Source organism: Ceratotherium simum, chromosome 24 (genome assembly GCF_057802395.1).
Source record: "Ceratotherium simum simum isolate JZ-2026a chromosome 24, ASM5780239v1, whole genome shotgun sequence".
NCBI lineage: Eukaryota > Metazoa > Chordata > Mammalia > Perissodactyla > Rhinocerotidae > Ceratotherium > Ceratotherium simum.
In genome coordinates, this window is record NC_141923.1 from 29,113,235 (window position 1) to 29,132,180 (window position 18,946).

Consider the following 18,946-nt stretch of genomic DNA (forward strand, 5'->3'; position numbering starts at 1 on the left):
GCTCCAACCTGGGGGCTCCAAAATGCTTCAAGAAGCCCGAGGGCCGCCCATCGCTTCTGGGGGAGCGCGGGAGTACAGCAGGGAAGAAGGGCTGGGAGAGGAGACTCGGCTCCAGGAACCAGAGAAACCGGTTCCAGCTGCGCGCCCCTCGCTCTGCCGCCTCCTCTGGGCTCCTCCGACTTCCCGCCCCGCCCCGCCCCGCCCCGCCCCGGAGCTGGGTCCGGAGTGCCTGGTGGGCTGAATCCGGAGCGTGGAAGGGAACACGGAGCACGGAGGCGAGAGGGAGGCGGCGGCGGCGGGAGTGGGGAGGAGGGGGACCCTCCTCGCTGCTCTCCCAAGTCGGCGCGGAGCCGCCTCCGGCCGGGCTGAGGGCTGTGCGGCGGCGGCGGGGCCCGGCCAGGATGCGGGGCTCCCAGGACCTCGCCGGGCAGGGCGGGCGGCGGCGGGCGGCGGGCGGGAGCTGTCCGCGGTGCTGAAGCGGCGGCGGCGGCGGCGGCAGGGGCCCGGGGCGGGGAGCAGAGGCACCCGCCTGGGAGCTCCACCGCGGCCGCAAGGCGCCGGTGCCGCCGTCGCTCGCCGGCCCATGCCGGGCCCCCAAACCCCGCGGAGAAGGCGGGACCGTCCTCGGCGGGACAGGTAAGGGGCCGTCTGGGGCGTAGCGGGATCGCAGAGCTAGGCGCCGAGCCGGAATTGAGCTGGGGAGGGCGGTGGGACCTCTCTCAGGGATGGGAGGCACTGTCTCCCTGCTGGCCTCACCTTACGCGCTGCCAGAGATCGCGCCAAGTCCATCCCTACCCCTCACCCTACAGGCTGGGGATGCTGGGAAGGGCCTGAGAGACTGGGGCCCAGACAGGCAACTGGGCACTCTGACCCCACACCACCAGGCCTTGACCCGGACCTCAGCAAGCTCTGAGACACCCTGCCCACAAGGAATGCTGATGAGACTCTGGTACCCCAGTCCCCATCAGGGCTCTGCTACACTAGGGAAATCTGAGCCAGCTTCACTAAGCTCCCCCTCTCCTCCCCTAAGACTGTTCATCTGTGGGCTGTGGCCCACTCCCCTCAAGATTTCTTTGCACTGGAAATGGCCCTTGGGCCAAGAGATGTGCCAGGCCCCTTAGGACTGATTAATCCATTTCTCCAGGGAAGGAAGGAGGTACCAGAAAATACCTCCATTTTTTCCTGTGGCCCTCTTGACTCTCATGGAAGGAGGCTGGTTTTGCATCACACTACTTGGTGCATGAGGGCAAAGAGTGGGGAAGCTGCGTCCTGTTTTCTATTTTGTGCCTGAATGCTGTTGACCCTAGACAGAGCGTCCATTTGGAGTTCTCCCTCTTTTTGGCAAGAGTGTGGTGAATGAGCTCATTCAGGCCTGCAAAGTGCTTCCAGTTCTTTGGAGCAGAGTTCTCTGAGTGGCAGAATGTAGCAATCAAAGTAAAACTGCATAGAAGAAAACTGGCCTCTCGCTGTGGCTGACCACTGCTTTATCCCCATCCTCTCAACCCAGCACAACTTCCCCACTGCCAGTGGTAGAAAGAGCACTAGACTAGGAGTTCCTGGTTGGGCATTTATTGGCTTTAGGCCAGTTATCTGAGCTCTCTGAACCTCGATTTCCTCATCCCTAAAGCGGGGATAGGGTAGCTGCTCTGCTCACCTTAGGGAATTGCCTTGGGACTCAATGAAACAACGTTTGTCAACTGTCAAGGTTTGTCAACTGTATGTCACCATACCAGTGTGAGCTGCTGTCACTGTTCCCATCCACCAGCCAGGCCTGCTGACAGTCACTTGATCATTGTCACCCCTACCCCCTTTTCTCCCAGCCATGGCTCACTTTGTCCTGGCTTCCCTGGGGTTCCAGTGTCAGTGAAGGCCAACTTACAAATCTTGAGGGGCCAAAAGGGTTCCCTTCCCCTTCTCCTCTTCCATCATCACCCATAGAAGACAGTATAGGGTGCGAGTCTGACTCACAGTTTTTATTTTTATTTTTTTCCCCAAGGATCACAGATGTGGGGAAACAGCTCCTTGAAGGCAAGGATTGTGTGGTTTTCATCTCTTTGCCTCCCTCCACACCTCCCTTCCCCCATAGCACCTGGAAGATAGTAAGGACTCAGTAATTGGGTGTAAAATAAGAAAATGAAGTGTTAAAATATCTCAGAATAAAAGCATTTGACTGCAAGTCAAGAGCCCTGTGTTCTGGTCTCAGATCTGCCACTGAGTGTCTTAGTCAGGTCACTTCCCCTCTGATGGTTCAGTTTTCTCATGTGTAAAAGAAGAGGGTTGGACTAGGTGAGTTTTAACATTCCAAGTCCTGATGTTCTGTGGGGCTTTCTGAGTGCTGTCCTGAGCCCACAAATCCCTCAGTTCTCCTTGAGCACAGGATAGCAGTTTCATTAACCTGGTTAGAAGAGTAAGTTAATGTCCTTTTAGTAAAGAACTGGATTTTATCAATGGAGAAGAAGGGAGCAATATGAACCAGAAAAAGCCATTTATATTTCTAGTGTTTTCTTAAGATCCCCCTCTTGTCCTTATTTCCCTGGGAAAGCCATGAGTGTGTACAGAGTTGCTGAGCAGGGAGGGCCCCTGCCTCCAAGACAAGAAGCCAGGAAAGCACTCCATCCTAAGATCCTTTGTGAGTAGCCAAGGGCCCGGGACCCAGTCCTTGGCCATCTCCTCCCAAGGACCCTGCCTGGCAAGATCCCCCTCCTAAGAAGACTGGAGGAGGGGACAGTCAAGAAAGATCCATCCCCAAGGAAAGCTTTTTCTATATAAAAACAAAATGAGCTCTAACAATAATTTTCCTCAACTGTGGCAGGCCAAGCCGATGTTCAGAAAAACCTTAGCTAATTGGTAGAGCTGGGTAGAGCTGAATAAGCCATGCCAGTGACTTCTCCGACTTACCCCGCAAGCGCCCAGGCAGGGTGGGGGACCAACCCCCCCACCCTATGTCAGCACTTTCTGGTTCCCAGCTGTTGGTGCAGCACTGGCGAGAATCAGCTCTCCAGAGTTAATGGACAGTCACTAACCCTCATAACCAAGTGATGGCAGCAGCAAGCATAAAGAGGGGCGTTATTTTCTGCCAGACTGGTCTGTGGGGATGCTGGCCTGCTGCTGGGACTAGAACAATGCACCATTCCTCCTTCTGCAGCTGTCTGGGTGAAAACCTCACCCCCAGAGCTCTCAGGGTGCAGGGCATCTCTGGTCACCCAGTTAAATACATCTGGCTCCTCTCCCAACCAGGGAAAACTACCCACAGGCTACTTCTTGTGTTCCCCTCCTGCCTCCCCTGCTGAGGCTCCTACTCTGACCCTCTCTGCAAGGCCTTAAAGGGAAGAAGGGAGTCAACCTTGGCAAATGATTGGCTGATCTTGGTTATCTGGGGCTGGGGGTGGGGAGGATCTGAGGAAGAGGAAGAGAGAAATGTGACACGGCCTGTGTGTGTGTGTGTGTGTGTGTGTGTGTAAGAGAGAAATTGAAACATTGAAATACACACATGCATGTCCCTTCCCCTGGGTGGCACACACAAAATGACAGAGGCAGAGAATAAGAGAATATCTGGAGACATCTACACATTATTAATTACCTTCAAGTTCAAAGACCAATTCATCTGTGCATCCTAGAGGGACTTCCAGCCCCAAAGTACACCACTCCAGGGAGAAAGAAGCAGAAGGAACAGCCTTCATTTTGAGAAGGAGAAACATCCCAGTTCTCTAAACCTTTGGCATTTTCCAACCCCTCCCCTTCTCAGGGGCTCGGTGGGCATCCTGCCTGGAGCAGACTCCCCTCTACTGCAAGTCGGGGGACAATAAAAACTGATCTCATCCCTGCTCTTTGTATCCAGGTCCTCTCTCCTCTTGCCTCCTCCCTATTCTCTCTTCTCCCTCCTCGCTGCAGCTGCCACCACCACCACCCTCCCAAGCAAACCAAGCAGGGAGTGAGGGCCCGATGCTCTACCTCTACATTCGGTGTGTTATCTTCCACCATTAGATGCGCTGTTTGCTTCTAAGTGGAAATGAGCTGCTTCAGTGGAGAGACAGGTTGTTTCAGCAAGAATAGAGATTTGATTTCCACTTGAAAATGGACTAATTTGAGTAGTGGTGCCACCATCCCAATCTTCCCAGCAGTTTTGACCTTTGTCAGCCACAAGCCCATCCTCTAGGAGGTGGATTATGCTGTGAGGAAGAGGCCAGTCCAGCAACAGCCCATGGGAGCCCAGGGTGGCAGTGGATAGAAAAGAGGGTAGACTGATGTTCGCAGGAAGACAGCAGCTTAGAAGCTTCCCCGGGCAGCAGAGAAGTATTCTAGCTGTTTCTCTCTCTTTCCTGGGTTCCCTCCTCAGCCGTCTTCTCTCCTCTGCTCTTCTCTTCTCCTTCCTCTCCATAGGTCCTTTGATAATTCTCAAATCTATCTTCAGCCCTGACCACTACCCAGGGCTTCAACTCCATACACCTAATGGCCAGACAGAGTTTCCACTCTAGTATTCCAAAGACACTTTAAGACCAAACTCTTCCACTTCTCCTTCCCATCCTGCTCTTCCGTGTGTGTGTGTGTGTGCTCGCGTGTGTGCGCGCGTGCGTGATTTCTCCAGTTTGGTACTTGCTGGGACTTTTCAATCTAAATATTCTTTTTTTTCTTTCCAGCTCAGGAAACACTTTCTGCTTCTGCTCCTTTAATATTATTCTCCTCCAGTCTCTCTGTTGTCTTTCTGAAACTCCTATTGGATGGATGTTGGACCTCTGCAACTCTCTTCCGTGTCTCAACTTTCTTTCATATGCTCCATCTTTTTGTCTTTTTGCTCTATGTCATGAGGAATTTCATTAACTTTTTCTTTTACATTAAGAAGTTAGTCTTTGTGTCCATTCTATTATCCAGTCTCTCCACCGAAGTTTTGAAAATGTAGACAATTATTTTCAATTTCCAAAACTCTTTCATGTTCTTTGATTGCTCCTTTTTTGTGGCAGCCTATTCTTGTTTTATGGATGCAATGTCCTCTTATATCTCTCTGAGGATGTAAGTTCAAAAAAATTTTAAAGATCTTTTCTGTAACTTGAATGATTTTGGAATCTTATTGGGTCAATTATTCTATTTGTTTATGTAGTCCATCTCTTTTATTTTCGTGTGGTTGTTTTTCATTATCCTTTGTGGTCCAGTCAGATTTATGAGTAAGGGAACGTATTGGCTAGCTTAGGCAGCTGGTGTGGATTTCCTCTGAAGTTGGGTAAGTTTGTTTCCCTAACAGGCCTGTCTCCTGAATGGGAATTGTTCCTACCTCTGGTGTTTGGGCTGCGGGTTTCTCTGTACTGATTTCTTCACCAGGAATTTCATCTGTTCTTTATCTGCCAGAAATTCCTCAATGTTTCTGGTCCACTGATATCATTCTTTTTGTTTTCCAATTTTGTTATGATTTCATTCTTTTAAAAATATATGCCCTGTCATTTTAATAGAACCTTAGGGAGAAGAGGAAGAGGTGGTCATTTGTGCTCAGGCCACCTTCTTGAACCAGCAGCCTCCCCTAGATTTTCTGTCTCAGCTGGCACTGTCTTCTGTTTGGTTGACAAAGCCAGAAACCTGGGAGTCACTCTTGGTTCCTCCCTCTCCCTCACTTCTAGTTAACCATGAAGTCCTATTCATTTAGCCTCCTAACTGCTCCTCAGGCAGGACACTTCCTCTCCAACCATTTTGCCAGAGGGCATGTTCAAGTCCTCATCCTCTCCTTCCTGCACTTTTAAGATGGGCTCCTAACAGGACTTCCAGCCTCCATTCTCACTCACCTCAAATCTCTTCTATCCACTGTTCTAAAACACAACTGTGACCATGTCACTTCCTTGCTACAACTGTCATTGACTCCCCACTGCCCACAGGAAAAAGCTTCTCTGTATGGAAGAGGAGGCCTTCCCACCTCTCCTGCCTGGTTCCATCAATACCAAACCCCCCAGACTTCCCCTCCATACCACTACCCCATGCTTCTGTGCTGTTTCCTCTGCTGGAACTGCCCTTCTCTCATTGTCTCACCTACATGACTCATCTTCTTCCCTCAAGACTCCATTCAGATGTCACCTGCTCTGAAAGCCTATTCCTAGCTCCTACCATCGCTTCCACTCCCATCCCAGGATAGGAGCCCCTTACCAGTGCACCTGTAGCATTCCGCGTGCTGCTAGCGCAACTCACTCCACTGTATTGAAATTTTGTATTTGCTCGTCTGTATTCCCCACGCCTCCTCAAAGCCATGACCATTTCTTGTTTATTTTTGCATTCCAAGAACTGGTCTGAAGTAACTGATCAGGAACGTTCATCGTACAGAACTAAATGTGCCCCAGCCAGGTGTGCTCCATCCATCCCAGACCCTGGAAAGTCCTTTCCTACAGGGGAGCCTCGGCACACCTATCTGACTCACTCACTAATTCACTCATTCATTCATGAGATCAACTGTTTATTGCGTGCCTACTGTATGCCAGGCAAGGGACTGTAGGCATGAGGAAGACAGACACAGTCCCCACCTTCTTGAAGCTCACAATCTGGTGAGGGAGAAAGATACTAATCAATGAATCACACATATATAAATAGAGACTGTGATAAGCTCTTTGAGAGGAAGAGCTGGACCCTGGAGAACAAATAACCAGGGAACCTAAATCTAGACTGAGGATGTAGGGACGACCTCCCTGAGGAAGTGACTTTTGAGCTGAGAGCTGAAGTATTCTGATGTGAGTGGAGACAAGGCTTCTGAGAAACGCTGCTGTAAAGTGAGGGAGAGAGAGGACAGGAGCTGAAGGAGGGAAATGGCACTGAGGAAAGATGTTCTGGTTATCTGTTGCTGCCTAACTACCCCAAAACTTAGTGGCTAAAACAGCAGACGTTTTATTATACCTCATGACCTTGGGCGTCAGAAATTCATGCAGGGTTGAGCTGTGGCATTATGTGGATTATTCCACTCCATGTGGCATGGACAAAGGTCACCCAGTGGTATTCGACTGACAGATGGGCTGGCTTTAAGAGTCCAAGATGGCTTCACTCACATGTCTGGCATCTTGGGGATTACCAGAAGCATGGGCTCAGCAGGATCCATCAACCAGAACATCTACACACACGGGCTCTCCAGCATGGCAGCCTCAGAGTAGTCCAACTACGACGGAGCAGCTCAGGGTTCCAAGAGTAAGCACTCCAGCGAGCAAGGTGAAAGAAGCATGGCCTTTTATAACCTGGCCTCTGAAGTCACATAACATCACTTTTCCTGTGCTCTGTGGTTGAAGCAGTCACAAGCCCACTCAGATTAGAGAGGAGGGACATAGACCGCCCCCCCGCACCTCTCGATGGGAGGAGTGTCTAAGTATTGGCAGCCAGGTTTTACAATCATCACAATTTTTTTTTTCAACATTTTTACTCCTTTTTTTTTTTTTTTTGGTGAGGAAGATTGTCGCTGAGCTAACATCTGTTGCCAATCTTCCTTTTTTTGCTTGAGGAAGGTTGTCACAGAGCTAACATCTGTGTCAGTCTTCCTCTATTTTGTATGTGGGAAGCTGCCACAGCATGGCTTGATGAGCAGTGTGTAGGTCCACGCCTGGGATCCAAATCCGTGAACCCTGGGCCTCCGAAGTGGAGTGCACAAACTTAACTGCTACACCACCGGGCTGGCCCCACAATTTATTTTTTAAGCAAGAGAGACTACAATCTGTTTAAGTGCCATTAGGAAGGATCAGGAGTTAGGAGCAGTTGAAGACAGAGGAGAGAGAAAGGATAACCAATGGTGTTAGCCTCCTGAGGAGGCCTCCTCCCTACTCCTGACCCCTGACTCTTTCTCTCTGTACTGTCAGATGCAACAAGCTGCAGCTGTGACTCCAAGCTGGCTTGGTGGCTATCTTGCTTACAGGCCAGAAATCATCAAACCCAGCCCCAAGTCATCTACAAACAGCCACCATAGTCACAGCACTTCACAGTTTGCAGAACAGTTTACATATTATCTGACTATGGATGGTCTAATGCCTATTCTTAAAGATTTCACCTCTTCCCTGGATTTTAATCACCTATATTTAATCTTCTGCCCTACTAGAAAGTTCTGGCTTTTATCTTTCAATTTAGAAGCAATCCTTCTTGTACTGAGAGAGAGTGCTCAACAGCTAAGCTTCCTCACAATGGCTCTGTATTTACTTGAATCCAGACCTGAAGGTTATCTAGGCAGCCGCCCCTGGGCTGCTAAATCACCCCATTCTTTTAAAGCTCCCATTTCCCATTCCCTTCGCTAAGGCCCCTGATTTTAACCCATTCAAGACCAAGTCCTCACCACTCTCACGCCCACACCATTTATCACGACCCGCTACACACAGGTAGGCTCTGCAAGGCCTAGTAAATGAGAGCCCAGGCTTTGGACTCAATTAGACATGGGTTCAAATCCAGTCACTGTTTAATCTTACGCAAGTTACTTAACTTTGCTGATCCTGTTTCCTCATCTGAAAAATAGGAAATAATAATAGCCAGTTTCATCAGTTGTTAAGTTTTGAGATAAAGTATATGAAACACCTGGCTTATGTGAGGATGCAGTAAATAGCAGCTGTTATAATTTTACAGGGTTCTGGTAAGGGCTGGACCTACCCCAAGGATATGACCCAACTCTTGGTCACACATCATGCTGTCCGTTTAGCCTCTTTTTAACAGTGCCCATGATGCCTCTACCCAGGCACTTCAGAGCCACCAGGCAGTGTGTGCAACAAACCTCCTCTGGGCCCGACCCCTGCAGATGATCCTGGAGGACTTGTTGCTGTTCAGGCCAGCATGAGCTGTGGTTAAATGGGGCTCTGCCACTCTCCAGCTGTGTGATCTGGGAAAACCTTTTTAACCTCTCTGAGCCCCCAGTTCCCCTACATGTGAAGGAGGATAGAGTAAATGAGATACTGCATTTGAAGCAGTTGGCATGGTATTCAGAACAAAGCAAGCACTCAGTAAGTGGTAGCCGACACATAGTGGCACTAGACTTCAGTGACTCTGGGGTCAGACTTCCAGAGTTTGTGTCTAGCTCACCACCCACCAGCTGTGTGCTGGTGGGCACTCACAGCTTTCTTATGCCTCAGTGTCTTTATCTGTAAAATGGAGATAATGACAGCATAGATTTCATAGGGTTAGTGTAAAAATTAAATGAGATAATACATAGCATTTAAAACAGTGCCTGGAACACATAGGAACTTAAGTGTGAGGTGTTATTACTATTTAATCCTTTTACTTTGAACTTTTTTGTACTTTTATATTTAAAGTGCATTGCTTATATGCAGCGTACAGTTGGATTTTATTGTTTAAAAAATCCAATCTTTGTCTTTTAAATAAATCAGCTTTGAGATACGATATCCATACAATAAAAGTCACTAATTATTTTTTGGGGGTGGGGGCGTGGTGAGGAAGATTGGCCCTGAGCCAACATCCGCTGCCAATCCTCCCCTCTCTGCCTGAGGAAGATTGTTGCTGAGCTAACATCTGTGCCAATCTTCCTCCACTCTATATATGGGACGCCGCCGCAGCATGGCTTGATGAGGGGCGTGGAGGTCCGCGCCCAGGATCCAAACCCATCAGCCTTGGGCCACCAAAGTGGAATGAGCGCACTTAACTACCACACCATTGGGCTGGCCCCTAAAAGTCACTAATTTTAAGTGTACAATTCAGTGAGTTTTGTGAACTACGTACAGTCATGTAATCACTACCACAATCAAGGTATAGAACAGTTCCCCCATTCCAAAAAGTCCTCATGCCCCTTTGCAGTCAATCCCTGCCCGTACCCTGGGCCCTTAGCAACCACCGATCTGCTTTCTGTAACTATAGTTTTGCCTTTTCTAGAATTTCACACAAATGGAGTAATACACGATGGGATTATCTTTGTCTTTTTATGGGCAATTTTATTCCATTTACATTCAATGTAATTACTGACATACTTGGGTGCAAGTCTAACATCTTACTGTTTGTTTTTTCTTTGTCTCATCTGTTCTATATTCCTTTTTCCACCTTGTCTTGCCTCATTTTGGATAAATCGAGTAGTTTTATTTTTTCATATTCCCCATCTATTAGCTTGCTGCTTATACATTGTTTTACTCTTCTTTCAGTGATTATCAGAGCAGCGGTTCTTTTTTTTTTTTTTTTTTTTTTTTTTTTAAGATTTTATTTATTTTATTTTTCCCCCCAAAGCCCCAGTGGATAGTTGTGTGTCGTAGCTGCACATCCTTCTAGTTGCTGTATGTGGGACTCGGCCTCAGGATGAACGGAGAAGTGGTGCCTCGATGCGCACCCGGGATCCGAACCCGGGCCAGCAGCATCGCAGCGCGCGCACTTAACCACCAAGCCACAGGGCCGGCCCCAGAGCAGCGGTTCTTGAAGTGTGGCCCTTGGACCAGCAGCATCAACATCACCCGGGAACTTGTTAGAAATGCAAATTCTCAGGCCAGTCCCAGAATCATAAACTGTGAGGGTGGAATCCAGCATCTGGGTGTAACAAGTCCTCCAGGTGATGCTGATGCTCACTAGTCTGAGAACCGATGCCCTGAGACAACTTTCACTTCTGGCGGGCAGCAAGGCTCTGTGCAGATCACCTGAATCCAGTTAGGGGTGGAGCTGATTCAAAGCCTGGATTCTGTCCTTGTGAGGGCTGATCTGTTTCTAGTTTGCTCCTAGTCCTAGAGGGTAGCCCTAAAGAGGTCCCAGCTGAAAACCAGGGGTGTTTCCTGAGGACCTTCTGCCTTAATAGGCCCTGAACTCCAATTTTTCTCCCCAGCCCCTGATACAGCTGTAAGAAGGGGCAAGTGGTGCTGGGTGTCAGGCTCACCTCCCCATGCTTCTTTCCTCTGGGATCTTGGCACCTTGACCCCCTCAAGTTCTTGCTCCCTTGCTGATTCTTCGATGCCTTCATATGTCCCCCTAGCTTTTCCTAGCTATTATCAGCAGGTTTGGTGTGACACAAGCTAGTCTGCAACAGCTGGAAGAGGAAGCCCCCATTCTATTGTTGCTCTCCCACTAGAATTACAGAGTCAAAATGAGCATTCAGAACAGTTCCGTTCCCGGCACTTGGCAAAAAGCTCAATAAGTGTAAATTATTATTATTTTTCTCCCAATAGAATCCTAGGGTCATACTGAGCTGAGCTGTTAAAAATCAACCCCTGCTATCTCTTCCATACGTTTACTAGGTAAGCAAACTGATGTTACATAGCATGACTGAACTCCGGTGCAGTTGGACTCCAGTGGGTTCCTGGATGGTTTCCTGTCCCTGGTCTGGGAGGTGGCAGTGTGCTCTCCTTCCCCAAAGCAAGCAGTGGAAAACCTTAGGGCCCAGCTCAGTTCTCATCTCAAAAGGAATCAAGCCCGGGGCTGTGGCATCACAGATCCACCTTCTCTCCCTCTCCTCTGTGGGGCCCAGACCTTTACCTCCCACTGCACAGTTTGGATCAATCATCTTAGCTTCAGAATCTCAGACATCTCATGTCTTTTCTCTGGAGCAGAGTGCACATGTGCACACACACACAGAGGCATGCTCACCAGCAAGTGCACAGGCACACAGTACCACACGCACAGTAGGCACACACAGTCCAGCTGAGACCAGGCCACAAAGGGGGAGAAGAAAATTTCTTTGCTTTGAATACTGGGCCCTTACTCCAGGGAACAGGGAGAGGCAGACCTAAGCAACAGGTCAAAAGGTCAGGCCAGGTCAAGTGCAGAGAAGGCCAGGCCTAGGGACCTGCCACCTCTCCCTCTGGCCAGGACTCACTGCTGGATCCCCGGGATCAGCTCAGTGAACTGCTGTGTGGCCCGAGCAGGTTATGGGGAGAACGTGACTTGTTAGAGAACCGTGACCCTCAGCTGGACTGTGAGCATGTGCTGCAGCCCCTAACATGGGTTGCTTTCTGGAAGTGATGTGTGTGTGTGTTTGTGTGTGTGTGTGCGTGCCTATCTGTGTGTGTCAGGGGAGGGGGGCAGCTTTTGATGCTGTGCTCAGCCTCCAAATCCAGAAGAAACACCTCGAGCCTGGGGAGGTTTTAAACTGATTTTAGATAATTTGGCTCAGAAGAAATCTATACACGTACTTTTTTTTCTGGTTCAAAAGTAGTACATGCTCATTGTAAAAAATAAATGTGGAAAATAAAAAAAACATGGTGTAAAAGAGAAAATGAAAAGCACCTGTGCTCCCACCCCTGGTGCTAATCACTGCTGACATTTTGGCGGAGTTGAGATTACACACGCATCCCACTGTCTTCTCGTCCTTCTCATCGAATCTGCAACGAGCATTTCTCATGTCATTCCTCTTCGTAAAGCTGTTCAAAGGCCTTGTACCACTTTATTGTTGGACCATAATTTATTTAACTTGTCCCTACTTGTTGGACATTCAGGTGGCTTCCAGTTTGTACCTATTGGGGAAAACCTAGGGTCGTATATCTTCGTGTCTGAAGAGCTGAGAACCTCTGCCCAAAGGCACAATCAGAGTGTGTGTGCGTGTGGGGGGCGTAATCCAGGAAAGGCTGTGTGGTTTGGATTTTGGAGGCTCAGCTCGGTGTACTCTGACCAAAAGAGGGTGGCTGGCAGGAGCAGGGGGATGAGCTGGGACCCTGCTGCCCCTCCCTGCCCTGGGCCAGTGCCCTGCAAATGCCCCTACAGTCTCCAGAGCTCCAGGGCCTGATTCCTTCCTTTCCTTCTGGAGGATTGGACAGGTAACTTGCCACAGCCTCCTGGTGAGGCAGGGCAAAGGGCAGGGGCAAGTTTGATGCATCAATCTGCCTTGAGGGCCCTGAGGCCAGTCCCCCCCACCCCGACCCCCGCAGAAAGGCCCCTTCATATCTCTGCCCACGTGGATGGCAACAGGGACCCTTGAGGCTATAAGTAGAGGGGCATAAATTAAGACCAGCTGGTGGAGAGGCTGGGGAATCTTGGGGAGCCATGTCCTAGAATCCCAGAGGGTGGGTGAGATGGGCAGGGGGCAGGGCTGGGACAGGGGCAGCGCAGGGGGAGTTGGGAAGCTGGGCGATGACTCCATGGTTCCACTGCCCACCTGGCAAAGAGGCGTCTTGCCTTTTCTTTGCCTCCCTCAACCTGCTCAAGGGGCCGTGGTAGGGAAGGTGATGACGCTGCACCTTACTGGGCTCTGAGCTGCTCATCTATCCCTGACTTTTGAAAGAGGGCAGGGAGTGGGGGGATTTCACTTCTGTGGGGCTCCTTAAAGCTATAGGATCGTGGAATGTTAGTGCCACCATCAATATCAGTGACCATTTAACCCAACCGCTCTTGTTATAGATGGGCAAACTGAGGTGCCAGGTCAAAAAGCTAATGGGGGTGGATCAGGAATGGAAAGTCAGTGTACCTGACTCCCAAACCCATGAGCTTTATGGCCACATGCCCTTCAGCTCCACATCTGTGGGTCACATCTGCTGGTGCGGGGAAGCTGTGACAGGGGCTCAGAAGCTGCCCTTGGGAGTCAGAAGAGACCAGTTGTGCTGGGAATCTGGGGGGCCTCTTCCCTGGGCACTCCCAGCTCCTCACCTGCAGGAAGGAGCCCCTCCATGTGACTGTAGTCCGAGGGGCTCCCTGCGTTTTTGACGCCTGGAGAGGAAGGAGGAGGGAGAAGCAGTAAGGCCCCTGCCTTTGTGAGCAGACAGCAGTGACCTCAGATAAACCCCCTCTCAAGCCTTCGTGCGTCTCTGAACGTGGAGAAGCTTCAGCCACAGCTGGTGACAGCTCAAGGGAAATTTGCACTGGTTAATGTGCCAACAGGGTCTCGAGGGGCATGGCAGCCCGGCATCTCCAGCACCATCTGTGCCCTCCCTGAGTGAAGAGTTGGGCACCTGGGCCACATGCCCTTCTTCGCACCCCTCCAGGATTCTGTGTTAGACATTCTTGGAGCCCCAGCTCCAGACTCCACACCTCTCAGGGGCTCAGAGCCTCTGAGCCACAGGCAGCCTCTTCTTGCTCCTTTGCCCCCAGGCAGGCCACAGCCCACCCTCCTCTCTCCCCGCAGGCCAGCCAGGGGAGCCTGGCGCCCCACGGACACACCCTCCATGACCTCCCCAGTCTTGCCTGGCCCTCCTCCTCCCTTTGCTCTCTCCCACTCCCTGGGCGTTATTCATGGGGAAACCTGAAGGCAGGTTTCCCAAGAACGAGCTTTCTAGAATCCAGCCATTTCTCTTGTGGCAGAAGTAGAAATGGCCCTTTGTCAGGCTTTGGCTGTGAATTCCTGATGGGGAGTAGGACTAGGAAGGGAGCCTAGATAAACCCAGCTCTGAGGCAGGAACCTCTCCTCACACTTTTCCCTTTCCCACTAACAGATACCTGATGGGGGTGGGAAATGGCCCTTGGTGGGTGAAGACGAGTTCGGAAGCCCAGAAGTAAGCATAGCTGCCCCTCCCAAGTGTCATCTACAACACACCTGTATCTCAGCCATCTCTTTGGATCCTTAAAACTACCCTGTGGGGTGCAGATTATCATCTGCATTTTACAGATGAGGAAACCCAAAAGGGCATGAAAATTTGCCCAAAGAATCAAGGCCAGGACTGCCTCTCCGATCTTCGGATTATAAATCCATGACCCTATCACCCTCCAGCTTCATGATGGGCCTGGGAGGGGGACAGCAGGGTCCCTGGGGCCACCTGGCCTGCCCCTCCTCTCTCTCCACAGCACACCTCTACCTGCCACCCCCCAGAATGTGTGTGGGTTTGTTGCAGTCACCCTCAAGGGCTGCCTTTCCCTCCTTCAGCCAGCCCTCAACGCCTACTATGCTCCCTTCCCAGGTGCACAGTAGGTGCTCAGGGCTAGCCAAAGGAGGGAGAGGCAGCCCTTGAGGGTGTCTATGCTCCAGCCCTTGAGCGTGTCTACACTTGCAGCTGGGATGTGCAAGTCCAGACCTCAGTGCCCAGGAGGCCCTGCCCTAGACCCCACAGGAACTTTCAAAAGTCACAATTTGCCTTAGAGAGGAGATCAGCCTAAAGTGCCTCCCCTACACCATACCTGCCCCAGGAAGAGCTGACAGCTGTGAGCTGGCATGTGCCCAGCTCTGAGCTAAGTGTGGTCATACCCAACCCTAGAACAAATCCTCCCTCACCCCAACATCCCACCTGCCACCAATCCTGTCACTATCTCCCAGGGCACGTCCCCTTTTCTCCATCTCCCCACTATTAGTCCCTGTTGTCCTCAGCTTACCTGAAGCCATGGCAAAGCCTCCTAATGGTGTCACAGTTGGCCAAGCCCTCTCCAAGCCACTCCACACCCACAGCCATGGGGAAGGCTTCAGGACCCAAATCTCATCCTGTCAGCCCTGCCGACACCCCTGAAGCTCCCTTGGACCTAAACAGAGCTGCATGGTCTGGCCCCATACCCTATCTCACACCTCCGTCTGTACCCTGAGCCACACCAGCCTTCTCCCAGCCTCTCAGACCGACCATCCTTTATTTGGAGTCTGCATGGAATGTGCTCCCCGTCCCCTTGCCTTGTGAAGTTGTCCTCTTCCTTCAGATCTCAGCTCCAAAGCCTTCTCTGCGCCCTGTGTCAGTTCTGTCCATCGTGCATTCCTACACCCTCTGCTGCGCTTCTTCAGGGCAGGCGTCTTTTCCACCAGACCGTAAGCTCCGTGAAGACAAAGTGTCCATCCTCTTCCTTCTCCCTGCTTCCCGCCTTTCTCACCATCAGATCCCCAGCATCTGTACAGTGCCTGTCATAGAGCTGATGCTCAACAAATGTGTTGACTGGATCAATGAATGAACCAACTCTATGAGGTAAGTACTGCTGCTATCCCCAATTCACAGACAAAGAAACGGAGGCTCTGAGAATTAAGTAGGGGTCAAGGTCCCAGAGCCGGCCAGTGGCACAGGCAGGGTTTGAGGCCTCAGTGTGTCTGTCTGTCTTGCCCTCCCAGCAGGCTTTCTGAGGACTGCTCCCCTTCCTGGAGCTGCTCCCAGAACCATGGAGAGTCTGAGCGAACTAGAGAACCCGCTGCTGCCTCGGAGCCCCGCTCACCTCCATGGCCCCTACCCCTACCCTGAGGCTTCGCCCAGCTGGTCATGCCAGGAGAAGCTCTACTCCTACCTCCTGGGTGGTGCTGGCCCTGCTCGCGCCCACCAGATCCTCGACCCGGGGTCCCTGCAGCTGGCCGTGGAGGCCTGGTACAGGCCCAGCTTCCTCCTGGGGAGGGACAAGGTCGAGGAGCCCAGGACAGGCAGCTGCGAGACCAGCTTCACAGAGAGCAGGGAGCCCCAGGCTGGGCCCACGGAGCAGTCCACAGAACCTGGCCAAGTGGAAGAGGATGTCACCATCCAGACTGTGTCCTATGGGGTTCAAGAGGAGCTGCAGGGCCAGGAGGACGACCAGGAGGAGGAGGAGGTGAGTGCACGAGTTTAAAATGCAGATTTCCGGGCCCACGTCCAGGTGTTGCTTTCAGTAGGCCTGGCTTGGGGCCCAGGAATCTGTACGTTACCAAAGAAAAGGTACTTCTGACACAGCTGCTGTCCACACTTTGAGAAACAATAACTAGGGTTGACTATTTAATTTTTTAATAGCATTTATTGTTCTTGCTTTCTTAATAATATAAGTAATTTAAACTTAATACAGAAAACCACTGGAAGATAATACTATTATTTTAGTTGATGATCTTCTAGTCTTTTCTTATTCCTTTTTTCCCACCCTACTCCCCAAAAAAGATCTTGCTCTACATAGTTTTATAACCTGATTTTTCTCTCTAAGCAACCTATTTAAGTATTGCTCCACATAATTTCATATTCTTCTACAAGGTGATTTTTAAAAGTTACATAGTATTCCATTGTAAGTTCTTCCGTCTCTCATTAACTCAATTTCCTGGTCATTGGGTACTGAGATTGTTTCTAATCTTTCATAATTACTATCCGATGATGACCATGCCTGTATATATATACTTGCATTCTTTCCTTGTGATAAATTCCTAAGGATGGAATCATTGGGTCATTGTTAAGGCTTTCCATAGAGAGTGCCAAGCCCAACCCATGCTCTCACCAACAGCAGATGAGACTGCCTGTTGTCCCACATCATTGCCACTGGGTGATCCTGGGCCTGGTCACAAAACCATACTCATGTTTGCAGAGTGATGCAACCTCAACAGAGAGTGAAAGTGAAGACAATTTCCTCATGCTGCCTCCCAGGGACCACCTGGGTCTCACCATCTTCTCCATGCTCTGCTGCTTCTGGCCCCTGGGCATCGCCGCCTTCTACTTCTCCCAGGGGGTAAGAGCACGTGGGGCCCAGGGCTTCCACTGCCATCTCCCTCCACTGGAGGGCTTGGCAGAGCGTTTGCAGGATGGGGTCAGGGGCTGGCCAGGCTGGGGCTGTTTTGCTGGGCGTGGGGATGCTCCCTTTCATCAGCACATCTCTCTCCCTAGACCAGCAAGGCCATCTCCAAGGGAGACTTCCGCCTGGCCAGCACCACCTCCCGCCGAGCCCTCTTCCTGGCCACACTCTCCATCGCCGTGGGGACTGGTATCTATGTGGCCGTGGTGGTGGCTCTGGCAGCTTACATGTCCCAGAATGGCCACGGCTAGTGCCCAGTAGGACCTGGCATCCTGACTCCCCTACTCCACCTGAGGAGGCAGTGGGGCTTGGGGTTGCAGACTCTCTGGAGAGCCCTGACCCCTGAAGACAACCTGTGAGGGTGGCTTGTGGTAGGGAGGCCTCCCGAGCTGCAGCCTGCGGGACTCAACCTTCACTTCTTCTTGCCCATTGCAACCAGCCCCAGAGCAGGTTCAGGGAACACCACTCTCCAGCCCAGGCTGTGTTGGGAAGCAGGAGAGGGTAGGGCTGCCCACCAGGCCATCCAGGCAGGGCCTATCTCTGGCTTGAGGCCGGCTGGGAGCTCAGCCCATTCTGCCCATTCCCTAGATGGTCTCCTGCCCTGCAGGCAGCCCCCTGCCCAACTCTGCCAACCTCTCCACAGAGAATAGCAGATCACAGGGACAGAAGGGATGCTGGGGAGGCAGGGGACCTGACCCAGTCCTTTCAGCCCATAGGAGTCTCCATCCTGGGGACAGCTGAGCTTCCCCAACTCCACTCTCTGGCCCCATGATGCCCAGACCCCAGCCAGCCAGGAGACGCAGGGACCCCTTGGTCTTTCTGATTATGAAGGGCGCTTATCTCATTGTGGGCTTGTAAGATGCTATAGATTCTAGATAGAGAAGAGGAGTCTCAGGCAGGTAAACTCTGCACCAAGGGCAGGTTCTTGGAGCTTCTCTGGGCAGGAACAAAAAGCAGATGCAATGACAGAGAGACTGGAGGGCCCTGAAATATTGCCAGATGACATGGGCCTCCCCACCCTGCCCCTGTTCCCTGCCCCCATCATCATTTTCTGGGCTCCTCCTGGGGGACCCTGAGCTGGTGCCATCCCAGGTAGATGGAGAGAGTGTGCCATCAGCCCACCAGCCACTGAGTACAGGGGCCTAGATCCAGCCCTGTAGGAAAGCAGCGAGGAGAGACCCTGGGGAGTAGTGAGTGTAGATGAGGGGAGGGAGCCAGGGCTGGCATGGCTGCTGAGCAGCCTGCAGTGCTCAGGAAGGCTTCCTGAAGGAGATGAGCAAGGTTTAGAAAGATGAGGAGAATTTATCTAAGGGATTTGTTTTTCCATGGTCCTTAGTGTTTGCGGGCGGGGTGGGGCAGGGGCAGGAGCCTCCCAAGGCAGATTCCAAGCTGTTTGGATTATGCCTAGAGCATCTGGGCTGGAGCCGAACTGCAGCCATTTCTGAGGGCTCCACCAACTTAAAGAAGGTCGAGCCTGTCTGTCAAAGGCCAGTGATGTTTTCCCGCCTCTGAATGCTGGGGGGGTCAGTGGTGGGCCCCTAGTCAGCCTTGGGGCTTCTTCACTGATGCCCCCACTCAGAGCTGCTCTCAACACCCCAGCCACTAGGGAACATCCAGAATGTTCGAAACATCTGGGCAGTCAGGAGTGCAGCACATTGGGAAGGCAGGCCTGTCGGCATCGTGCACCATTTGG

At 51.4% G+C, this 18,946-nt stretch overlaps 1 protein-coding gene across 3 annotated transcripts; it reads left to right on the plus strand.

Moving 5' to 3' along the window:
• Nucleotides 1-574: 574 nt before the first annotated feature.
• SYNDIG1L (synapse differentiation inducing 1 like) lies at nucleotides 575-18,596 on the plus strand. 3 transcript variants are annotated; one of them, XM_087447758.1, is made up of 5 exons: nucleotides 575-636; nucleotides 15,454-15,713; nucleotides 15,854-16,317; nucleotides 17,050-17,190; nucleotides 17,346-18,596. In XM_087447758.1, exons 3-5 carry the CDS (start codon nucleotides 15,901-15,903, stop codon nucleotides 17,502-17,504), a joined length of 717 nt encoding a protein of 238 aa, XP_087303884.1. In that variant the 5' UTR covers nucleotides 575-636; nucleotides 15,454-15,713; nucleotides 15,854-15,900; the 3' UTR covers nucleotides 17,505-18,596. The 3 variants fall into 3 exon arrangements, with proteins under 3 accessions (XP_087303884.1, XP_087303885.1, XP_004426410.1); XM_087447759.1 differs by having other exon boundaries at nucleotides 15,857-16,317; XM_004426353.3 differs by lacking the exon at nucleotides 575-636 and having other exon boundaries at nucleotides 14,892-15,713.
• The last annotated feature ends 350 nt before the right edge of the window (nucleotides 18,597-18,946 follow it).